The sequence below is a fragment of the Oncorhynchus mykiss genome, chromosome 15 (assembly GCF_013265735.2).
Source record: "Oncorhynchus mykiss isolate Arlee chromosome 15, USDA_OmykA_1.1, whole genome shotgun sequence".
Classification (NCBI taxonomy): domain Eukaryota; kingdom Metazoa; phylum Chordata; class Actinopteri; order Salmoniformes; family Salmonidae; genus Oncorhynchus; species Oncorhynchus mykiss.
Genome location: NC_048579.1, coordinates 20,921,807 through 20,943,756, shown reverse-complemented (window position 1 = coordinate 20,943,756; position 21,950 = coordinate 20,921,807). Strand labels below are relative to the sequence as shown.

Below are 21,950 nucleotides of genomic sequence, written 5' to 3'. Positions count from 1 at the left end.
TTGAACCGCTTAAGTACACCAAAATGCTTTGCAACTCTTGGAGAGAAAAAAAAAAATCAAACATGTAATTTTTTACAGTCTTTATTTTTTTTTCTAATTACAGACTTATGGGTTAAAAATAAAAAAGCTAAAGTTTTTTTTTTTTAAACCCACTCCTTTTTCCAAAAACCAATCCCCTCCACACAAACCCACCCCCCTTAAAATAAAAGCTCCACTCTTTAATGAATTACTTTAGCCCCTGTGCCACTGTCCGAAACGGGGCCAGGGCCCTGGTCCCCTACCCCTCCGCCCCTTCTCTGGTCCCCCACCGCCCCTTCTCTGGTCCCATCTTTCTCACTCTCCCAACTAAAACAGCTGCTGTCATCTTGACATTAACTCACTCTATAAATATGTGTGGTGGTTGGTTGTGTAGTGTCTGCAAAGTGTGTGGGCCTAGTGTGTGTGTGTGTGTAAGACAGCTCAACGCTTGTTGTAGTAAATGCCCCCTGCGGTAGCCCTGTGATCGCCCTGGCCCCCTCCCCCCCACACAGAAAGGATGGGGTGAGTGTGCATAGCAGGAGCAGTGAGAGAGAGAGACCCTGCCGAGACATTGGGGGGCGCCGCGGCCACCGGAGCAGGGGTTGTCAGCCTCCACTGGTCCTGAAACCTGAAACGACAAGAAGTGGTCTAATATACAGAGAGAGGAGAGGGGGAGAAAGAAGAGGGACACGGAGAGGAGGTGAAGGACATGGAGATGAGGTGAAGGACAAATGGGAGGAGAAGCAGCACAGAAAGGCAGAGGGGTGCAAGGAGGGGGAAAAAGTACCAGACCCACAAAATAAAGTAAAGTTGGCAGAGCTCTGGCCATGCTTTCTTGGGGTGAATGCCATGGGCTAAAATGAGATTACATTTATTTATTTACCCACTGAAAGGCAATCGCTGTCAGATACTGAAAACAAGAGAGCATGGGATGGAACCAAAGGGAGATGGTAACAAAAGTGATGAGTTAAAGGATGGAACAGGGTAAGTGGCAACTGGTCAGCGAGACAAGGGAATATGAGAACTCCAATACCACAACCTAAAAAATTAACATTTTTGCTATTGGAAGTTTCACATGTACGGTACATAAAAAAAAGCAAAAAAGATTGACTTATCCTCGATGTTTGCTTTTCAAATGTAAGCATTTGGGGGCTGTGTTGGCTGTGACCCTCACACCCAGACAAAGGAGACACATCTGCAGCCTGAGATAACATCTTCTCAAAAGAAATGCCACCAAATCTCCCCAACGGCCATCATATACCTTACCAGGGTGACCGCACCAACTCCGCACACGCACGCTCACACACAATCGCACACTGCGGCCAGTTTGTCTGTCCAGGATATATTTATATATATTTTTTGTCTTTTTTTTTGTCTTTTTTCTTCTCAGGGTTCCTTCCTTTATTGGGGGACTTTTTTCATTCTTTTTTTTGTATGGGGACAAGGAGGTGATAGTAAGGGTGTTTGGGGGTATTAGTAAGGGGAATACCACGATGTTGTTCGCCCTCGGCCCCTGGAAAAGAGAGAGAAAAAGAGGGTGAGTTTCTTGGCTTAAAAAGACAGACACCAATTTTAGGTGTCAAGTGTGTGTATGTGTGCAGGTAGAAAGGGGGCCTGGTGAGATCTCAATCCTTCAGGGAGACTGGGGGGGTGCATAAAGATTTTAATGTATACCATCTTAATGGCATTGTGCCTTTGATAAGTGTTGAATTACCACAATTTCAATTAAGAATAATTGACCGTACAGAAAGAAGCTGAAATCAGCTTTGTCAACAGTAAAATGTGTAATTCTCAGATTATACAGGACTATAAAAATAATAGGGGTGTGGGGACAGTGAGGCACTCGCTCTCCCTCTTTCTCTCTCTCTCTCCTCTTTCTCTCTGTTGAGAGCAGCTCCTGAGGTCACTGTTGGGAGAGAACCTGAGAACAGCAGCCTCCAACCCACCCCACAAACCCTCCCAACAGAATGACAGACACACTAGAACAGTCCTTCACATGCTATAGGACAGGCCACATACATACAGCATGCAGACAGACTCGACTGACCCATTCTCCTGACAACCTGGACCATCTCAACACAGACACAGCCAGCATCAAAATCAAATCACACATTGCTTTTCCATTCTTCACACATCACCACCGTCAGACCCAGGCATCCAGTGCCCACAAACACAGGGGTCACACTAAAGCAGAAACCACTGGTTAGAATGCTGAAGTCAAAATCAGGCTGCAGGAATGAACCCTCCATTCCGGAAGTGAAGGCAGTGGGTGGGACTGCCTGGCCAAGTGGCCATCTAGCCTATGTATTTGATGCACCAATGTGTAGTTAACAATCAAGTTGGTTTTAGCAACAAGACAAAGCACCTGCACTCTCCCCATAGTGGGCAAACCACTACTGGGTTAGCCCATCTCTGGGTAATATGTATGAGCCCAACCTGGTCTCAGAATTTTGTATTATTCTGTACATAAATTCAAGATGCTCCATTTAGTATGTATTAAATTTGTGGATGTTCATCGCCCATTTCATATGATGTAATTCATAACATACAGTACCAGTCAAAAGTTGACTCATTCCAGGGTTTTTCCTTAAATTGTTTACTATTTTCCACATTGTAGAATAATAGTAAAGACATCAAAACTATGAAATAACACATGGAATCATGTATTAACCAAGAAAGTGTTAAATCAAAATATATTTTACATTTAGGATTCTTAAAAGTAGCCACCCGTTTGCCTTGACAGCTTTGCACACTCTTGGCATTCTCTCAACCAGCAAATGTATGATATTACGAATTCTAGCTAGTGGCTAACGTTAGCTAGGCTAGGGGTTAAGTTTAGGAGTTAGGTTAAAGGGTTACGGTCAGCTAAAACAGTTAAAGTTATAGCTAACATGCTAAGTAATAGAAAAGTTGCTAATTAGCTCAAATGATCTGTGATGAGATTTGAACTCGCAACCTATGGGTTGCTAGACGTTTGCGATTTATGTATTATGTAACCATATTAAAAATGTAACATATCATACTAATTTGAGTGTCCCGGTTTTACCTTTACTATATTATGTGTAGTCTATGAGACCAGGCTGATGAGCTATCTATCAGAGTGCATGGGGCATGAGATTCTGACTAGACCAAAATCATTTTCAATCACATAATTTCCAAATCACGCCATCCTACTAATTGTCTTAAATAGGACTTTGCAGATACTTTTTTTTTGCCCGGCTAAAATATGCTATCAGTGATTGTTGATTGACAATCATATCAGCAGCTCCCACAGAGGGGACAAATAAGGTACTACAGATGACCAACAGATACCATTAGTCTAGATGAATGGCAAGGTTGGTCCATTGGTCAGAATCTCATTGCATGTCAGTTGGTGAGGATGCTCAGTTTGATTGCTCTGCAGCCCTCAGTCTCAGCAATACATATTGAACAGGACATGGGCCCAGAGACAGAGCTCACCACCGTGAGCGCTCAATGAGTCATCATGGGAACCCCCTCTCACCTCACACTGAGAGACACAGCAGGACACACACTCCAGGGAGACACACCAGACTCCCAGTGCACAGAGCTTTGATCCACTCCAGGTTTTACATACATAGGGGGTAGGCTTTTGTATGGATTGAAAACAAATACAGATTGCAGGGATGTTGCTTTGGAAAGGTCACAGGCAAAAGACAGCTCTGGAGCAGCTGCACCAGGTTAACATACAGGATGGATATATTATATTCCTCTGAACACAGTGCACCTGTCTCCTAACAGTGAATCATTAGAACAACATCTAGTTAACTGAGAGGAAAAGTACAGCAGGAAAACTAATACTATACAAATATACACACGCGCCAATTAATGTTTAAGCAACAATGCTAACGCGTCTACCTAGAGAACTTATAGAAGCCATTCATGGTACACTAAAGGCACCCATTTGCATTTAAAACGTACATGGCATCTTAATTGTCCTTAAGGTCGCGTCAACATTCTAAAATGGAGTCCAACCATTAACACCGAACAAATGAAAACAAAACCAGGCAAGTCACTCTTTGCCTGTCACCTTTTTAAGTATTAATGACCAGCACTATGGGAGAGATGCTCACTCACAGACAGTATGTATACGTAATGTATGTCCAAGTCGTACAAAGAGCCTGCCACGCATACATGTACAGCCTGGGAGGATCGCACTGCCGTGCACTGAGAGTTTGGCTGCCTCCTCTGAAACGGTTGTAGGTGGTGCATGCAACAAGACCGCTCCACACTGACTGACCCATCTGACTCCCTCCACCAGTCTCGCTTACCTTTCCACTCACCATTACCCCACTCTAAAAAGGGAACCTCTCCTCCACTGTCCTCTGGATACACACCTTCACTGATTTTGCTGGAATGATGTTCAGCAATGCTAGCCAACGCTTCAGTCCCCTCCCACTATAGGCAGGCTTATAGACGTTCAGTGCCTATAGCAACAGTCTATACCCCCCTTGGATTTCTTCACATTTTATTGTGTTACGAAGTGGGATTAACATATTTTTTAATTATACATTTGTCAATCTACACAATATACTCTGTCAAAAAGCAAAAATCTAACTTTTTAAAGATGAAAATTAAAACAAATACAGTGCCTTGCGAAAGTATTCGGCCCCCTTGAACTTTGCGACCTTTTGCCACATTTCAGGCTTCAAACATAAAGATATAAAACTGTATTTTTTTGTGAAGAATCAACAACAAGTGGGACACAATCATGAAGTGGAACGACATTTATTGGATATTTCAAACTTGTTTAACAAATTAAAAACTGAAAAATTGGGCGTGCAAAATTATTCAGCCCCTTTACTTTCAGTGCAGCAAACTCTCCAGAAGTTCAGTGAGGATCTCTGAATGATCCAATGTTGACCTAAATGACTAATGATGATAAATACACCTGTGTGTAATCAAGTCTCCGTATAAATGCACCTGCACTGTGATAGTCTCAGAGGTCCGTTAAAAGCGCAGAGAGCATCATGAAGAACAAGGAACACACCAGGCAGGTCCGAGATACTGTTGTGAAGAAGTTTAAAGCCGGATTTGGATACAAAAAGATTTCCCAAGCTTTTGCTGCGATTACAGCTGTAAGTCGCTTGGGGTATGTCTCTTTCAGTTTTGCACATCGAGAGACTGACATTTTTTCCCATTACTCCTTGCAAAACAGCTCGAGCTCAGTGAGGTTGGATGGAGAGCATTTGTGAACAGCAGTTTTCAGTTCTTTCAGTTCTTTCCACAGATTCTCGATTGGATTCAGGTCTGGACTTTGACTTGGCCATTCTAACACCTGGATATGTTTATTTTTGAACCATTCCATTGTAGATTTTGCTTTATGTTTTGGATCATTGTCTTGTTGGAAGACAAATCTCCGTCCCAGTCTCAGGTCTTTTGCAGACTCCATCAGGTTTTCTCCCAGAATGGTCCTGTTTTTGGCTCCATCCATCTTCCCATCAATTTTAACCATCTTCCAGCTGAAGAAAAGCAGGCCCAAACCATGATGCTGCCACCACCATGTTTGACAGTGGGGATGGTGTGTTCAGCTGTGTTGCTTTTACGCCAAACATAACGTTTTGCATTGTTGCCAAAAAGTTCAATTTTGGTTTCATCTGACCAGAGCACCTTCTTCCACATGTTTGGTGTGTCTCCCAGGTGGCTTGTGGCAAACTTTAAACTACACTTTTTATGGATATCTTTAAGAAATGATTTGTGCAATATACGACTGATTGTTGTCCTATGGACAGAGTCTCCCACCTCAGCTGTAGATCTCTGCAGTTCATCCAGAGTGATAATGGGCCTCTTGGCTGCATCTCTGATCAGTCTTCTCCTTGTATGAGCTGAAAGTTTAGAGGGACGGCCAGGTCTTGGTAGATTTGCAGTGGTCTGATACTCCTTCCATTTCAATATTATCGCTTGCACAGTGCTCCTTGGGATGTTTAAAGCTTGGGAAATCTTTTTGTATCCAAATCCGGCTTTAAACTTCTTCACAACAGTATCTCGGACCTGCCTGGTGTGTTCCTTGTTCTTCATGATGCTCTCTGCGCTTTTAACGGACCTCTGAGACTATCACAGTACAGGTGCATTTATACGGAGACTTGATTACACACAGGTGGATTGTATTTATCATCATTAGTCATTTAGGTCAACATTGGATCATTCAGAGATCCTCACTGAACTTCTGGAGAGAGTTTGCTGCACTGAAAGTAAAGGGGCTGAATAATTTTGCACGCCCAATTTTCCAGTTTTTGATTTGTTAAAAAAGTTTGAAATATCCAATAAATGTCGTTCCACTTCATGATTGTGTCCCACTTGTTGTTGATTCTTCACAAAAAAATACAGTTTTATATCTTTATGTTTGAAGCCTGAAATGTGGCAAAAGGTCGCAAAGATCAAGGGGGCCGAATACTTTCGCAAGGCACTGTATATCTTGAAATGGACAACACCTTTGGCAGCGATTACAGCTGGGTACATGAGTCATTGAGTCATTTAGCAGACACTTATCAAGAGTGACTTACAGGAGAAATTATGGTTGTGCCTTGCTCAAGGGCAAATATTTTTCACCAAGTTGGCTTGGGGATTCAAACCAGCAACCTTTCAGTTACTTGCCCAACCCTCTTAATCACAAGGCTACCTGGGTAAGTCTCATAAGAGCTAGAGCTAGACTTAAATCAGCTTGAAAGTCTAACTCAGCTACTCAGGAAGAGTCACACTTCTTGGTTAGCAACTCCAGTGTAGATTTGGCTGTGTGTTGTCAGTTATGGTCATGCTGAAAGGTGAATTCCTCTTGCAGTGTCTGGTGTAAAGCAGACTGAACCACGTTTTCCTCTAGTATTTTGCCTGTGCTTACCTACAAGAGCGGCCTACAATTAAAAAATAAAATTGCATCCCATAACATTTTAACATGGAAATAGCGGTTTTATCATTCAGCCTATAGTAGCAGCCAATATGTGGTGTTCAATGTAGGCCCACATTCCATGAGATGTGAAAAAAAATACAAAGGCAGGGCTTGATATTACCCTGTCTGTTTAGCCACTTGTCCTTCAGACAAGGTGACTGAAAATGCGTTGTTTGAGGCAAGAAACCACTTTACAAGGGCTCCAGTGGCGCAGCGGTCTAAGGCACTGCATCTCAGTGCAAGAGGGGGTCACTACAGTCCGTTTCAAATCTAAGCTGAATCACATCCGGCCGTGATTGGGAGTCCCATAGGGCGGCGCACAATCGGCCGTGTTGCAACTAAGAATTTTCTTAACTGACTTGCCTAGTTAAAGAAATAAAATGCATTATTCCCATACCATTATTATAGAGAATCAGACAAACTATGCTACCCTTTGCCTATTTCGCTTTTACAAGACAGTCTCAAAATACAACACTGCCCCTTTAAGAGTTACAAAAAATCTCTCGACCTGACTCGCTTTTCTAAGATGGCTAGAAATGTAAACATTTTGTGCTCTTGTAGGAAGCAACCACTCCCCATTGTTGACTAAAAATTGGCTATAACTGGGATAAAAACTCACTAACTAGCAAAGGATATCAACAAAACTTGCACAGGTGGCTACATGCAGCGCTTGCTTTGATCTCAAAACAAGCTCAGCAACTCATGACCGCTCATGCTGTAAACACAGTCGAGAGAGCGAGAGCGAGAGAGAGATATATATATATAAATAATTTCACCCCAATTTTGTGATATCAAAATTGGTAGTGAGTCTTGTCCCGTCGCTGCAACTCCCCTATGGACCCGGGAGAGGTGAAGGTCAAGAGCCATGTGTCCTAAAACACGACCCTGCCAAGCCGCACTGCTTCTTGACACACTGCTCGCTTAACCCGGAAGCCAGCCATGCCAATGTGTCAGAGGAAACATTATCCAGCTTGCAACTGAAGTCAGCTTGCAGGCACCCGGCCCACCACAAGAGTGCGATGGGACAAGTATATCCCGGCCGGCCAAACCCTCTCCTAACCCGGACGACACTGAGCCAATTGTGCGCCGCCTCATGGGTCTTCTTTTTACAGCTGGCTGTGACACAGCCTGGGATCGAACCCAGGTCTGTAGTGACACCTCAAGCACTGCAGTGCCTTAAACCGCAGTGCCATTTGGGAGTTCCTTGCAATAGAATCCTACGCCAATGCGCTCTACCTACAAGAAAATCTCTCGCACAGATTGTTTGGCATACTAAGTCTTGCATAGTTTGTTTTGTTTCAGTATGTTAGATTGAAAGTGGCTAATATTAGGGCCTCCCGAGTCTAGCACAATTCCCACAGTAGAACGAAACGTTGATAGTGTTAAAAGGGTTAAACTCTAAAAAGTTGAGTAGTTCAATGCGCTCAATACTGTAACATGCTGACCACACCGCTCGCGCTGCAAAATACAGTGCCTTGCGAAAGTATTCGGCCCCCTTGAACTTTGCGACCTTTTGCCACATTTCAGGCTTCAAACAAAGATATAAAACTGTTTTTTTTTTGTGAAGAATCAACAACAATTTGTTGATTTGTTAAAAAAGTTTGAAATATCCAATAAATGTCGTTCCACTTCATGATTGTGTCCCACTTGTTGATTCTTCACAAAAAAATACAGTTTTATATCTTTATGTTTGAAGCCTGAAATGTGGCAAAAGGTTACAAAGTTCAAGGGGGCCGAATACTTTCGCAAGGCACTGTAAATGTATGCACACATGTTATTCAATCATTGCACCCACACTGCTCACGAGCTTCTGTATGGGCAGGTGCTAAAATAGAACTTTGTTCTATTTGTGGCGCTCAGCAAGTCCTGCCTCTCCCATTTCCTCATTGGTTTTTAAGAGCATATATCCACATGGGTGATTGGAAGATGAACTGAAGTCCACATTCAGTTCATCTGTGGTAATGCGCCGTAAAGTTGGTTGCCAACCGCCGTATAAAGTCCAAAGAAGAAAAAGAAGGAGAGATTACAAAAAACTAATAGGTTTTACCGCTTATTATGAACTGTCAGAGTAGAGGACCTTGTGCATTTCAGGTATAATAAACAACCCAATGTTAATATCCCAGGACAAATTAGCTAGTAACAGCAAGCTAGCTAGCTACATTTCCATATGTGTTTAATGCTTTTCGACCTGTCCCCAGGTTCAGAGTTTGTTTTTGATATTTCAACCTGCGTGTCCTGATCACTTCTGGTGTGGCGGGACAAAATAAACATGCGGACGTGCATGCGGTTTGGTCAGCATATAAATCGCTCTTGATAAGCGCATTTGCTAAATGACTAAAATGTGAACATTTAAATTTTTTTGTAAAAATCCTGTTTAGCACCTTCAGGTGCTACACATTTTTATTCTACAACGACTATATTTTTGTCATTTCATTTTTATTCCTTTGTAAAAGTGTAGAATTGTATTTTCACTGACATTATGGAGTATTGTGTAGATCAATGAAATGTTTTTATTAAATCTATTTCAATCCCACTTTGTAACACAACAAAATGTGAAAGACTGGTGTAGACTTTCTATAGGCACTGTACCTTCAATGATTCTCTATACACCCAGTTTCAACCACCAGCCTATAGACAGACACCTGATGGCCCCACTGAGTCTAGGGCAGGAGCATGTTTAGAATTGAGCATACTCTCTCCTCAGTACTCTCTTCACTGCACATTCTGAAGCCAGGTCAGAAAACCAACACTAGCACCTGCCCCTTCAGTGTTTGCGCTACCAAATTACTTACACCAATTCGGTGCTTTAAGATCTGCAAACAGTGTGTGGGGGGGGGTTTGGCTTCAGGCTTTACCGTGTCCTCACTGCCCACCATCTCCCGCTCTGCTCATCCTCACTTCCTCCATAATCTCACTAATTCTACCGCCTTTCAACTCACTCTCCCTCACTTTTCCATACTCTTCCCCTCCCCCAGGTAATGGCCAGCTGTCTCTCAGTCTCAGGGTATGAGTGTTCCGGGGTGCTCACCTGAAGGCCCGTCCTCTGCCTCTGGGCGGTGTGTAGCCACTGTAGTAACGTGCGCGCGACGGGTTAAAGTTCCCTCCTCGTGAGCGGAAGCGGGCCCGAGGAAACCCGCGGTCTGTGGTGCTGATACCTGGCCTGTTTGTTCTCTTCACACCCACCTGACAAGATCAAGACAGGGGAAACCGGAAACCACAGGTTAGACAATAGCACAGGGGCCACAGAGTTCAGAAGGGTACAGGGGTCAGTCCCATTTAACACCCAGTTAACGTAGGAAATGGAACTGAAATTCAGTTCATACAGAAATTGCTCAGAATTTAGATTTTCCCCATTTCTTTACATAATTTGAAACGGAATTGACTGTGACAGTAGCTAGGTTTCCATCCAATTGGCGACAGATTTTCATACAAATATTCTAAAATCTGCATAAAAACAATGAACGCAAATCAGAGATTTGTTTCCATCAAACTGACTTGCTGCGGACAAAAAAAGGCTGTGCGTGATGATGTCGTACAAAGGCGCATCAAACTCCTCACCATGCACTTTCACCACCCTGGGAAGTTCATAACTTAATTAATCTATAACCTAATAAACTGTAGTCATAGTGGGAGGACCACACAGCATATCGCGTGACTCCCAAGTTTACTTCAAAATGGTTATTATATCAATATTTGCACATAAATATCTGTAGTTGCCATGGCAGGCATGACTTTTTCCCCCAACATGTACTTTACTCGCATACAAAAAGGTTGAATGGAAACCTGGTTTATGAAACAGTGTTGCGTCCTCACCTTAATCTGCCTTCCTCTGAACAGAGACTCGTCCAATGCCATGGCCGTCCTCACAGACTCCTTGTCTGAAAACTCGATATAGGCAAACCTGCAACAGCAGCAGAAATACAAGAGCGTCATGAAGCACTAAAATCAGAGCACAAATCACTGAACAATCGTGGACACCTCTTTTCAATAATTCCCTAATAATGACAATAACATGTGCGATGAGCAACAGTTTAGCAACCTGATCATCATCATCCTAACTGGTTTCTCTCATACACAAATACAAGCTTTAGAAAATAACTCCAGGCTATTAGAATAAGCAGTTACTTTCAATGAACTAAAAGTAACACTACTGAGACCTGAATCAAACAGAATAATATTAGCTAGTATAATTGCATTACTTTAAGTGGAAAGGGAATGATAAAAGCTTTTATACTAGTCATGAATTGTACATGGTTATAAAATGGACATGGGCACTTGAGTGAGCTAGACCACCATGTCAGTAAAGAAATCCTCTGTGCTGCAGTCCAAGTCATCTCTATAGAAAGTTAGGGCAATGTGGTTTCAGTCTTTTGAGAGAGCCACTTTCTCCTCCGTAGCTGTTGCTAAGTGATAGACACTTCTGCATTGTGCTGTTTATTTCTGATAGTTTTCAAAAAAAATGCAGATATGCAATTTGTTGACACCCCCCAACACCACACTCTGAAGGTCTAACCAAGCAAGCACCTACAGACTGGGTCAATGAGCAATGTGGCAAAAATAATGGGTCGGCTGAACACAGATCTGTAACCTTACAAGCTGAAATTCCCAAATGTATCTATTCAATAATGGATTCATGCGAATCAGTGCCACACAAATATTTTTAACCTTTATTTAAACAGGAAGATCCCATTGAGGTAAAGGCCTGCATGTACAAAATCATACAAATTCAAAACATGACGATCAGACGTGTGAGCATGTAGATGATCTTGAGGCTGAAAGTCTTAACTCTAGATCACACTGCTCTAGATAACTAGGACAATGTATTTACTTAACTGTGAATAAAGATGCACTAATTCTCTAACCCGCACATGGAATGTCGGCAATTACCCTCTGGGATGCCGAGAGGGTATAGCTGGTAAAATGTTGTCTACACAATCTTTAGGGTAGAGGCTGTAAACATCTTATTTACTCTAGATGACTGATAGAAGAACGCTGCATAGTGTACTCACAGGTCTGTAAGTGAAAGAGCACTACTGCAAATGGAGGGAATGAGGGTGTAGGCATTTACCCTTTGGGATGCCCTGTGAACTTGTCACACAGGATGGTGACTCTGTTGACGGAGCCGCAACCGTGGAAGTGGGCTTCTAGCTCCTCCGCCGTGGCGCCGTAATCAACCTGTCCACAGAGAGGGAGAACAGTGAGATACCGCTGACAATGACTAGTCAATTCCGCAATACAGAATCAACTCAGTGCTAAACTCCAAATTAAGGTTTTTGCATTCAAAGTAGTGTGAAATCGTGCATGATGTCAATTTGAAACTCTGCTACACTCATCATATGATAGAATCATCTTGAACACCTAACCAGGTGAATTCCACATACACCCAAAATAGAAACACCATCTGAGGTTAAGGAGAGGGTGAAGCCTTACGTTTCCAACATAGATAGATCTCGCGTCAGCTTCCATTTTCTCCTCGATGGACATGATGACGGGACCGGCTAGAGCAAAATTGAGACAAATTTATATACACTACCGTTCAAAAGTTTGGGGTCACTTAGAAGTGTCCTTGTTTTCCATGAAAACATAAATGAAATGAGGTGCAAAATGAATAGGAAATAGTCAAGACAAGGTTATAAATAATGATTTTGAATTGAAATAATTGTGTCCTTCAAACTTTGCTTTCGTCAAAGAATCCTCCGTTTGCAGCAATTACACCCATGCAGACCTTTGGCATTCTAGTTATCAATTTGTTGAGGTAATCTGAAGAGATATCAACCCATACATCCTGAAGCACCTCCCACAAGTTGGATTGGCTTGATGGGCACTTCTTACGTATCATATGGTCAAGCTGCTCCCACAACAGCTCAATAGGGCTGAGATTATAGATAGGGAAGAAGCAGTCAGCTGGTATTCTAAATAGTTATTGCCTAGTTTGGAGCTGTGCTTTGGGTCATTGTCCTGTCGTAGGAGGAAATGGTCTCCAATTAAGAGCCGTCCACAGGGTATGGCGTTGCAAAATGGAGTGATAGCCTTCCTTCTTCAAGACCCCTTTTATCCTGTACCACCAGCAAAGCACCCCCAGACCATCACATTGCCTCCACCATGCTTGACAGATGGCGTCAAGCACTCCCCCAGCATCTTTTCAATGTCTCACGAATGCACTTTGTGATCCGAACACCTCAAACTTAGATTTGTCTGTCCATAACACTTTGTTTCCAATCTTCCTCTGTCCAGTATCTGTGTTATTTTGCCCATCTTAAGCTTTTCTTTTCATTGGCCAGTCTGAGATATGGCTTTCTTTGCAACTGCCTAGAATGCCAGCATCCCGGTGTCTCTTCACTGTTGACGTTGAAACTGTTGTTTTGCGGGTACTACTTAATGAAGCTGCCAGTTGAGGACTTGTGAGGCACCTGTTTCTCAAACTACACACTAATGTACTTGTCCTCTTGCTTAGTTGTGCACCGGGGCCTCCCACTCCTCTTTCTATTCTGGTTAGAGACAGTTTGCGCTGTTCTGTGAAGGTAGTAGTACACAGCATTGTACGAGATGTTCAGTTTCTTGGCAATTTCTCGTATGGAATGGCCTTAATGTCACAGAACAATAGACTGACGAGTTTCAGAAGAAAGGTCTTTGTTTCTGGCCAATTTGAGCCTGTAATTGAACCCACAAATGCTGATGCTCCAGATACAAAAAAGACCAGTTTTATTGCTTCTTTAAATCAGCACAACAGTTTTCAGCTGTGGGTAACATAATTGCAAAAGTGTTTTCCAATAATCAATTAGCCTTTTATAATGATTAACTTGGATGAGCTAACACAACCATGCCATTGGAACACAGGCGTGATGGTTGCTGATAATGGGCCTCTGTACGCCCATATAGATTTATCCTTTTAATTATTATTTTTATTTTTTTAGCTTCAATAGTCATTTACAACATCTACACTGTATTTCTGATCAATGTTATTTTAATGGGATTTTTTTTGTTGCTTTTCTTTCAAAAACAAGGACATTTCTAAGTGACCCCAAACTTTTGAACGGTAGTGTATATTTGGAAGGGTTTGATATGAATTCATCTCTGTCTTGAAGCTGCTCTGGAAACTTCAGTGAAATACAAAAATCAGTCGGTCTTCTCAAACAGTAATTTTTGGGAGACAATTTCCGAGGCACCTTATCACTCTTTCTTCCCAAATAAACTCACCTGGTGGAGGGCTAAGATTCATCTGTTTCTCCACCTCGTTCTGTAACTCCTTCAGCTTTTCTGCTTCCTCCTCCATCTCTCGCACCCGAGCTTTGATCGCCTCCAGCTCCTGATAATAAATAAATCAATACATCAATACTCATCAATTGCAACACACACCACACTAGTCAGCAGGCTTGACAGACATCATGGGAAGAAAACAAAAAAGAATGTACCAAATAAATTATTTAATCGTATTCATCCATGCCGTGCAAGCGCATGACACACTTGGCAGTTCAGTAGCCTAAGATGACCCTGTTCCTGCACTAGCTGCTGAGTGGAACAGGCTCGCAGCACATGACCATTGGCCCGGGGTCTTTGTATCAGGCTTCACCATTCATTTCACAGATTGCTCGCTCAGCAAGAATCCCCACCGCCCCAGTGATGGCCAATAAGACAGTGGTGCCATACATCCTGTTGGGAGGGATCCCTTATTGGGTTTAGGCCTCCTTGACATTGCTGCATTGCAGCGCAGTGGGAGTTGCTCCAAATCCATCCTGGACTACTGACACAATTTGCATTGCAGGTTAATCCATTCCAGGTCTTGGGGATGTCTTGCATGGCCCCATTGATCATAACAACCAATAGACAAATTCAACAGCTTCAAGAGGAAACAGTGAAATTCCTGGAAACTACATGGCTTATTTGATTCGGTGATGACTGGCTGCATTTTGTCGCATATTTAGTGTAGTCTCTTCCCTCCTGAAAATATCGAAGGATGCAAGCCCAGCCCTAAAAAAAATACCGCACCCCCAGTCTCGTGCTTACATAATTGCTTTCGAACACATTCATGCCAAAGACCACTATCACACATGCATATACAAATCAGAAACATTGTAGATAACATAAATGCAAGCCAACAGCTTTAATGTGAGTATTTTCAAACCGCATCTTTGCACACTACCACAGTAATATTCATTACCCACTAATTTATCAAGAGATAATACCTACTTATAATAGTCAAAATTACATGTTTAAAAATGCTTGCGTTTCGCAAGTCATTCAATGACTTTACTGGAAGAATAAACATGCGTGTCAGGTGCATGTCTGCAACATCCCAATTATTAGCAAGCCAACTACCATTATCTCGTCGGCTCCCTCCCACTAACGTTATATCCAGCCCAAATATCCATAAATCCCTACTACAACAGAGCAAGTGCAGCATACTTTTCTGCGAGCATTTTAGCTATATAACAGTTAGATAGATAGTCAAAACATTAAAGCTTTTTTACTAGTCATCACTTAAATTTTCACGGAGTTGACGATCATGTTCCGTATGCGCATCAGCGCTTCCATTACAGCAGCTGTCAGCGTATGAGAAAAGAAAGGAGGCGTGTTTACCGTGAGCTCTCGCAGTGTCTGCGGATGGACTCGCAATCCGGCGGCTAATGGCGGCCTGTCCTACCCTCGCCCCTGTCTACATCTCCGTATTGCATTTTTGCAAGGAATATTTTTTCTCCACTAGGTCGACAGCACTGGCGCAGAGAAACTACCAACGCTGCTGCGCCAACATGGCCGCCAAAATCACGCATGTCACCACACATTTCTACTGAGCCTCAATGTCGGATATCAACCATGAGATTTTTAAAAAAGACCACAGATAATAAAAATACAGCTGATTGCAGATTAAAATAACGCGTTTACACCCGCAATCTCTATCGTACAATACACATGTATTGTCTCAATTTGAGTGAGATTTTGGGCATAAACTATGCCCTTCACTTACCGGGTCCTCGATCGCGGCCTCTCCCTCCTCTAATCCAGGTTCCTCATCGCCAACACCCGGGTCTTCTAGTTCTGGGTGCCCTGGGTCTGAGTCCAGCAGAGATTCTTCCGTCATCCCTGAGTCCATTCCGTTACCGAACTCCGCCATCTCCCAATTCCGGTTTATCCGACGCGCCTCGTGGCTTAAACCAACGTTACAGGCCCCTACTCACACAGCGGGAGAGTGAGTGGGGCGAAAGAAAAAAAACGGCGGAAACCGCCGCTTAGGAAAGTTAAAACGTGAAATAAAAGGCCAGCTTCGACTCTAGCCACTGTCCGAACGGGTTCCAACTACAATTGCAAAGGCTACTTCAGTTGTGTGTGTGTATATCAAAGTTTCAGCGGAGAGCCTAACGTTACAGTTTATTTACATTAAGAAATATACATAACCTAAAATATTCTCTTCGCGAGTGCTGTGTCCTCAGTTCAGAAATGGAAGTCGGGGGTGGAGTTACGTACTGCGGGCGTAAACTCGCAATCTTATTACTCAATTAAGCATTGTAGACACACCTTCTACCGTTTTCGTTGTCGTCTATTGGATATATTACAGCACATTTATGCATTCTTACCAATTTCGCTTTTTCACTTCAAACTCTGATTCGATTAGAAGTATGTCAATCACAAAGCCCACCCATTTTGTCTTTCAACCGATGACTGAATTTTAATTAATTCTCTGCTCCTGCACGAGCACAGATAGAACAAATGAGACAGATATTTCACCGGATGTATAAATGTGAAGCATCCGCTTGGCATTTGCAAAAACGAAATATGTTATTGAGAGAAAGCACAGTGCCCAGCAACGAGAAAGATGGAACATTCTGCAAAATTTCTCATCGATTAAACGTTTGATCTCATTACAGTTTTCTGTTCCCAAAACTAGAATATGTTATGAACAGAGTGGACTAAGTCTTGTACACTTTACCTTTTGCGAATTTTTTTTTTAAATCACGTAAATTAGAACGAGTGCAATGGCGAATGAGTTATTGCACACGCGCACTTCACAGAGTAGGTGTTCCCTAACGGAAATAAACCGACGCATGCTAGAACGGGCCAATAGGCTCTCGTTTGCTCGTGCTTGGCTCTTCCCACCTCCTTGCTTGTTCTGCCCACTGTGACTAATTCTTTCCCATTGGAAATGACAGGCTGTGGTCTATCTTGGTTTAGTTATATAAATATTTGCTGCTAGCGTGACACCTTCGAGTCAGGTGAATCCACCTCAATCAATTACATATCTTTGGCAGCAATACACACTTTCAATATTAAAATAATAAAAATGACAAAAATTCTCAGAAATGGTGGGGATTGATGTTACTGCAAGAAAAGTCTAGTGAGAGAAAGTGTTGTGAATAAAGCACATAGCTAAATGTTTACCATGTAATTTATACAGTTTGTTTTTTATTAAACTACCAGATCAGGTTGGGTTACAGATTAGGTTGTAATCTATAAAATAAATGGCTGGATGTGTAATAACTGTAAATATCTAACTGCAGACAACCAATGTATATTGAGAGCTCCTCACAGGCGCAGTAGAACTATCATCAGCTTATGCTACTACGTCCATGTGCCCAGGCTCCATAGGCCTATCCAAATGAGCTTTCACAAAAGCCCTATAGGTATCTCACCTCTGCCACCAGTGTAGCCGACTGATGTACACATAAGTATTGGGTGCTATCGTACTATCCTGCGGTCCAGAAACGAGAGCTCTACCATCCACACCAACAGCCCAGGGGCCTCATTTATCAATCATGCGTAGGCACAAATCCGTGAGTAAACCATGCGTGGGATAATTTCCAAGCAAAATGTGAGATTGATCAATATGAACGGTTGCTTGTGAGTGCATAAATGTATGCACAGCCATGACCATGTGTATGCACAGTGCCAAGTGGTGAAACTGCTTGTCAAACGTAGAATTGGGAAAAGGTGTTGAAAATGTGTGAAATTGTGAGAGTAGGCCTAATAATTAAATCATTTTTCAATTTGTGAATTCATGCAACATACTGTATCTTAACAGATAATTTGACCCCCATCAGTACATTTGTTAAGATAATAATCCATATAAAGTATTTTGTTCAATTAGAGAAGGTATTCCCAAACTGGGGTTCGCGTAACACAGGGGTACGAGCAATGCCGTCGGGGGTACGCCAAATAAAAATGTGATTCAGATTTTTAAAAGAAACAAGAAAACGTTTTTTGTTGTTGTTGTTTTTTTCACATTTTAAAACTGTCTATTTATATTTTCCAACAGGGTTATCCATTTGAGTGAGTTTTTTTCTCTCGCCTGAATAGCCTTGTTTCACTGCCAAAAATAAAATGAAACCATCTAGTGTTCAGCGAAATAGCAACACAATGTCAAATACAGGTAGCCTAGTCAAATAATTAACATCCAATCACATTAACCGTTACTCTCTCGTGGGAATTCCACTAACGGTCCGTATGTAGCCAAGTGTAGCTGCTGCTCATTCTGTTTGCTCTAAAATTGGTAAATGGTTAAAAGAAGTATGGCTCGCGTCCATAGAGACATATACCAGCTCTACTGATAGTACTGCTACTACCAGCAGTATTACACCTGCACCTGTCGACGACACAAGCTGTTCTGCTTCCAGGAACACATCCAATGCTAGCATCAGTAATTCTACATTTGTTGTTAGCCCAGCTAGCATGAAAGTTGTGAATCTGATGCAGCCGAAGAGCTACTGCCCCCTTACCCGTGAAAGCACCGAACAACAGGCAGGGGCGTTGGACCATCGAAGAGGCGCAAATATGATGAGAACTACATTGATTTGGGGTTCACTTACATGGGGAGTAGTGCCTTTCCCCAGTGACAGTGTGTTTTATGTGCAAAAGTACTATCTCACAACTCGATGAAACCTTCATTCTTGCGCAGACATTTAGAAACAAAACATGCCAATTTGAAAAATAAGCCACGGGAGTTTTTTGAGTGAGAATTAAGATGACTTTCAAGTAATAAGACATGTATAAAAGCAACAGATACCATTAATAAGAAGGGGCTAGAAGTGTCTTATATGGTGAGCTACCGAGTGGCTAGGACAGGCAAGCCCCATACTATTGTGGAGGACTTAATTCTTCCTGCTGCCGCGGATATGGCTGGGACAATGCTGGGGGAAAAGGACAAAAAAACTATACAGACAATGCTTTCATCAAACTAAACTGTTTCACGATGCATCAGTGACAAGGCAGGAGATGTTTCGAAACAATCGCTGCTTCACATACAAGCCAGTGAATTCTATGCGTTACAGCTGGATGAGTCAACAGACGCCACGGGCCTGGCACAGCTCCTTATATACTGTATGTCTGTTACATTTATGGGGGGTAAATTAAGGAAGACATCCTCTTCTGCAAACCACTAGAGAGGATATTTTTAAAGTACTGGACAGCTTTGTGACATAAAGTGGACAAGATGTGTTTGTATCTGCACTGATGGCTCAAAAGCCATGACAGGGAGACATAGTGGAGTGGTAACGCGCATGCAAACAGTACACTGCAGCATCCACTGAGAGGCTCTTGCTGCCAAGGGAATGCCTGACAGCTTGAAATATGTTTTGGACACCACAGTGAAAATGGTTAACTTTGTTAAAGCAAGGCCCCTGAACTCTCGTGTATTTTATGCATTGTGCAATGATAGGTGCAGCGACCATGTAACGCTTTTACAGCATACAGAAGTGTGCTGGTTATCAAGGGACAAAGCATTGACACTTAAACAAATATATATATATTGAGAGACGAGCTTAAAGTTTTCTTTATTGACCATAATTTTCACTTTTCTGACCGCTTGCATGATGACGAGTTTCTCACACGACTGGCTTATCTGGGTGATGTTTTTTCTCACCTGAATGATCTGAATCTAGGATTACAGGGTCTCTCCATAACTATATTAAATGTGTGGGACAAAATTGAGGCTGTGATTAAGAAATTGGAGCTCTTCTCTGTCTGCATTAACAAGGACAACACACAGGTATTTCCATCATTGTATGTGCAAATGAATTTAAACTTACAGACAATGTCAAATGTGATATAGCAAAGCACCTGAGTGAGCTGGGTGCGCAATTTCTTTCCCGAAACAAACAACTGGATTCGTTATCCCTTTCATGCCCTGCCTCCAGTCTATTTGCTGATATCTGAACAAGAGAACCATCGAAATTGCAACAAGTGGTTCTGTGAAAATGTAATCAGAAGCCACTGCCAGATTTCTGGATAGGGCTGTACTCAGAGTATCCTGCCTTGGCAAATCGAGCTGCTAAAGACACTGATGCCCTTTGCAACCATATACCTATGTAAGAGTGGATTCTCAGCCCTCACTAGCATGAAAACTAAATACAGGCACAGATTGTGTGGAAAATGATTTAAGACAGATTATCTCCAATACAACCCAACATTGCAGAGTTATGTGCATCCTTTCAAGCACACCCTTCTCATTAACCTGTGGTAAGTTATTCACAATTTTCGATGAACAAATAAGGTTTTCTATTAAAAGATGGTTAAATAAAGAGCAAAATTATTGATTATTATTATTTGTGCCCTGGTCCTATAAGAGCTCTTTGTCACTTCCCACGAGCGGGGTTGTAACAAAAACTAATTATTATGTTTAATAATGTGTGTGGCAGGCTTACAATGATGGCAACAAAAAAAACAACATTTGAGAGTGCGCTGACCCTGGTGCTAGAGGGGGTAAGCAGCTGGAGGTTGAATGTTTGAAGGGGTTATGGAACTATAAAACGTTTGAGAACCACTGAATTAGAGGCATGTTTGAAAGTGAAACCATTGTTGAAATAACTTTTTTTTTTAAGACTGAGATAATGGGAAATCGAATGCGAGATGGCTGATCTTGCTCTCTTGGAAGATTTGGCACACGCTACATTTAGCAGAGAGCGCGTTTTGGAGACAGGTTTTTTGTGCATTACAGATTGGCTCATCAAATATCGTTTCCCAAAACCAATCTTATAAGATCTTTGCGAAGATTTAAGACCTACTATAGACAGGCAAACCCATGCCATTCCGGTGCACATCAAAGTGCTATCCAGTGGTGGAAAAAGTACCCAATTGTCATACTTGAGTAAAAGTAAAGATAATTTACTAGAAAATTACTCACGTAAAAGTGAGTCACCCATTAAAACTATTTGGTTTAAAATGTACTTAAGTATCAAAAGTAAATGTAATCGCTAAAATATATTTAAGTACCAAAAGTAAAAGTACAGGTATAAATCATTTAAAATTCCTTATATTAAGCAAACCAGACGGCACGATGTTCTTGTTTTTTACATTTACGGATAGCCAGGGGCACACTTCAAAACTCAGAGGTCATTTACAAACGAAGCATTTGTGTTTAGTGAGTCTGACAAACCAGAGGCAGTAAGGATAACCAGGGATGATCTCTTGATAAGTGTGTGAATTAGACCATTTTCCTGTCCTGCTAAGCATTAAAAATGTATCTAGTACTTTTGGGAGTCAGGGAAAATGTAAGAAGTAAAAAGTACATTATTTTCATTACGAATGTAGTGAAGTGAAAGTAAAAGTTGTAAAGTAGTAAAGTAAAGTAGTAAAGTAAAGAACAGATACCCTCAAAAACTACTTAGTACTTTAAAGTATTTTTACACCACTGGTGCTATCCATCCAAGGGTTTTTGGCAACAACACTTTTCAGCGTGAGGTGAAAAACATCCCTCGATGATCCAATGTTTCTGATGCAATCATCAGCAAAGCGAACTGTAACATACAATTGTTATACACCGTAGCACAACAGGGTTAATTCAGTCAATGGGTTCCCAAATATCAATGGAGCAATAGACAGCACCTACACCGCCATTAAAGCACCATCCCAAAACGAGTTCAACTATGTGAATAGAAAAGGCTTCCACTCTTTTTGTGCAGGTGATAGGTTATGTGATGCGCAAAAGACGCTGCTGAATGTGGTGGCAAGGTGGAACGCACGACTCGTTCATTCTGCAGAACAGCAAAGTTGACCCATACGCCTACAGGAGGGAGCTGATGGAGATGGATGCTTATTGATGAGTGGT

The 21,950-nt window shown here is 42.0% G+C and overlaps 1 protein-coding gene across 5 annotated transcripts; it reads right to left on the bottom strand.

The window, feature by feature from the left end:
• Positions 1–67: 67 nt before the first annotated feature.
• pabpn1 (poly(A) binding protein, nuclear 1) lies at positions 68–16,437 on the bottom strand. Of its 5 annotated transcripts, none has more exons than XM_036944045.1 (8): positions 16,158–16,437; positions 15,882–16,127; positions 14,117–14,225; positions 12,350–12,417; positions 11,988–12,094; positions 10,733–10,820; positions 9,948–10,102; positions 408–646 (listed from the first exon to the last, which is right to left on the bottom strand). In XM_036944045.1, exons 2-8 carry the CDS (start codon positions 16,026–16,028, stop codon positions 460–462), a joined length of 861 nt encoding a protein of 286 aa, XP_036799940.1. In that variant the 5' UTR covers positions 16,029–16,127; positions 16,158–16,437; the 3' UTR covers positions 408–459. The 5 variants fall into 5 exon arrangements, with proteins under 5 accessions (XP_036799941.1, XP_036799940.1, XP_036799939.1 ...); XM_036944044.1 differs by having other exon boundaries at positions 15,882–16,129; positions 16,161–16,437; XM_036944046.1 differs by having other exon boundaries at positions 68–1,531; positions 15,882–16,425.
• Positions 16,438–21,950: the final 5,513 nt, after the last annotated feature.